A 2,184-nucleotide genomic window follows, 5' to 3' on the forward strand; every position below is an offset into this window, starting at 1 on the left:
AATTATATAAAATTTTCTATTATATATATATATATTTTTCTTGATTTTAAATCTGCAAAAACTTTTATTCTTTCGCTAATGTCTATTTTCTGGGCAACAGCATTTTCAATAGCTAACACTATTTTTATATATAATCCACAGGTTGTGTTATGTTTAAAAGTGACAATTTAAAAGTGACTGCAGATTTTTGATGGGGCAAGATATAAACCAATTTTAAATTGCAATTACAAACTCTCATATATGGAACAATAATTACTCCCATAGGCACAGAGTATACAAAGGAACAGATATTATGTAAAGGTTTTATTTTTGTTCTAGCAATTTTCTGAAGGCTATTACATAATGTGTTATATGCCATCCATGATAGTTTATATACACAAAAATACAATAAACAATTTTTTCAATCATTGCTTACATTATCTTCAATTTGAATTTTCTAATAAGAATTTTTTCTATGTGTTATAGTAAGTTATTAAAAAATTGTAAAATATATTAGACAATTTATACAATACCTGTTCATCACAATCTGATTCTAAATAATTGCTTTCAGAAGACAAACATCCCATAAAAGTGTGATCATCTGATTCATTCAGGCATTCACAGCATGACTTGTTAATGAATGTTATCAGGTCTATCTGCAAAAAATTATAAAGTATTTTCAGTAATTTTTATAAAAGCTATAGAATTAAACATATTTACTAATGAAAGACCCTAGTGCAAAAAGTTCACAAGTCACAATTTTTAAACAACTGTATTTTTGATACAGACGCATCAAAAGCATGTAAACTTTATGTTTAAAGTAAAAAATCAGTTGAAGATATTTAAGTCCCACTTGGACAGTATGTTAATTTTTGGTTGTAAAAAACAAATTAAATGCAAAAAGTGCATAAGTCATTGTACCTCTTCATTCCCATTGACAAGATAACTCGTCGCGTTTACATAGCATTACGAAAAACTCGGTCATTAAAGCCACTTTTGACAAAAAAAATTTTTTTTGATTTTTGGAATGTTTTTTGTCTCCAAATTTTTTCAAAAATTTTGACCCGCGCAAAAAAATTTTATCACGATTTTAATCAACCTTTAATGACACGCGATTAACGCTTAATTGTTTTTTTAATGCGATTTTTGTATCAAATGTAATTAATTGTTCTAAAGTTGTAGTGCACGGATTTGACTTCAGTAAAGTTATTTAAAGCTATTTCTGATGTCAAAAACGACCTCCAATAGTTTTTTAATTTTTTTAATTAATATANTTAATTATTCTCTTTCGCTTCATTTATAATTTGATTTTTCAAATTTTTTCCGTATAGAAAAGATAACAGGTCTACTGATGTTATTCAATATAATATCTTGAAATAGCTGAAAGACATCAATTTTTTGTCATTATAGTTATATTGACATAATCTTCTTCAATAGAGGGAATGATCAGTTAGTTATACAATCATACTAAACCTGTTGACTTTTACATGCTTCTACCACTTCATCCATATCACTAATTGTCAAACAATGTTGATACAATGATTAAAATTGATGTAATATTTATAAATCAATTTACAAGTTATAATTTTATTTTTAAAGTTAGTTTTGTAAATAGATATTATTTTTAATTAGTATGTAAAATGTCTAATATTTTTATGGCAAAAATGTATGTAAAAACTTCTTGCTTAGTAAGTTTAAATACTAAATACTGTAAAGCATATGAAGAAATAAATGAACTAATTTTATATTATACAGTGGTGCCTCGTATAACGTATGCCTCAAATAATGGATGCTGCAAACAATGGACTTTCTGTTCGGCAGTTATGTGAGGCGACCAACAGACAAGTGTGAATGATGTTTCCACTCTTTTGCTGTTACCAATGACAATCTGCTATTTTTATAATATACAGTAGAGCGTCGATTTTCCAAAAGTCAATCATTCAAAAGAATTCCAGTCGGCAAATTTAAATTTTCGCCAGTACTGTGGCACTTCAATCTTTGGCTATATCTTGGGCTACTCAAATATTTTACGTTTTTGATACTAAATTAACATCTGAAGTATAATTTTTTATTATTTTTATATTTTTCAATATATTTATTTTGTTTGTACAAAATAAAAAAATAATTTTAACGATACAATAGTCTTTTGTTAGGCTTAAAGAGAAGTCTCTAGAAACGCAAAGCGACACTGAGGCACAAAATCGT

At 26.8% G+C, this 2,184-nt stretch overlaps 1 protein-coding gene across 2 annotated transcripts in view; it reads right to left on the reverse strand.

Moving 5' to 3' along the window:
- Window positions 1-2,184, reverse strand: part of LOC111623426 (thioredoxin-like protein 1) — a 51,894-nt gene that overhangs the window by 20,646 nt on the left and 29,064 nt on the right. For both annotated transcript variants that reach the window (XM_023366001.1, XM_023365999.1), the window contains exon 3: window positions 513-635. In XM_023366001.1, the coding sequence (XP_023221769.1) occupies window positions 513-635 (123 nt within the window). The remainder of the gene's footprint in view (window positions 1-512; window positions 636-2,184) is intronic.

The sequence above is a fragment of the Centruroides sculpturatus genome, unplaced genomic scaffold, assembly GCF_000671375.1.
Source record: "Centruroides sculpturatus isolate CEXI.00-Female unplaced genomic scaffold, Cexi_2.0 scaffold190, whole genome shotgun sequence".
NCBI lineage: Eukaryota > Metazoa > Arthropoda > Arachnida > Scorpiones > Buthidae > Centruroides > Centruroides sculpturatus.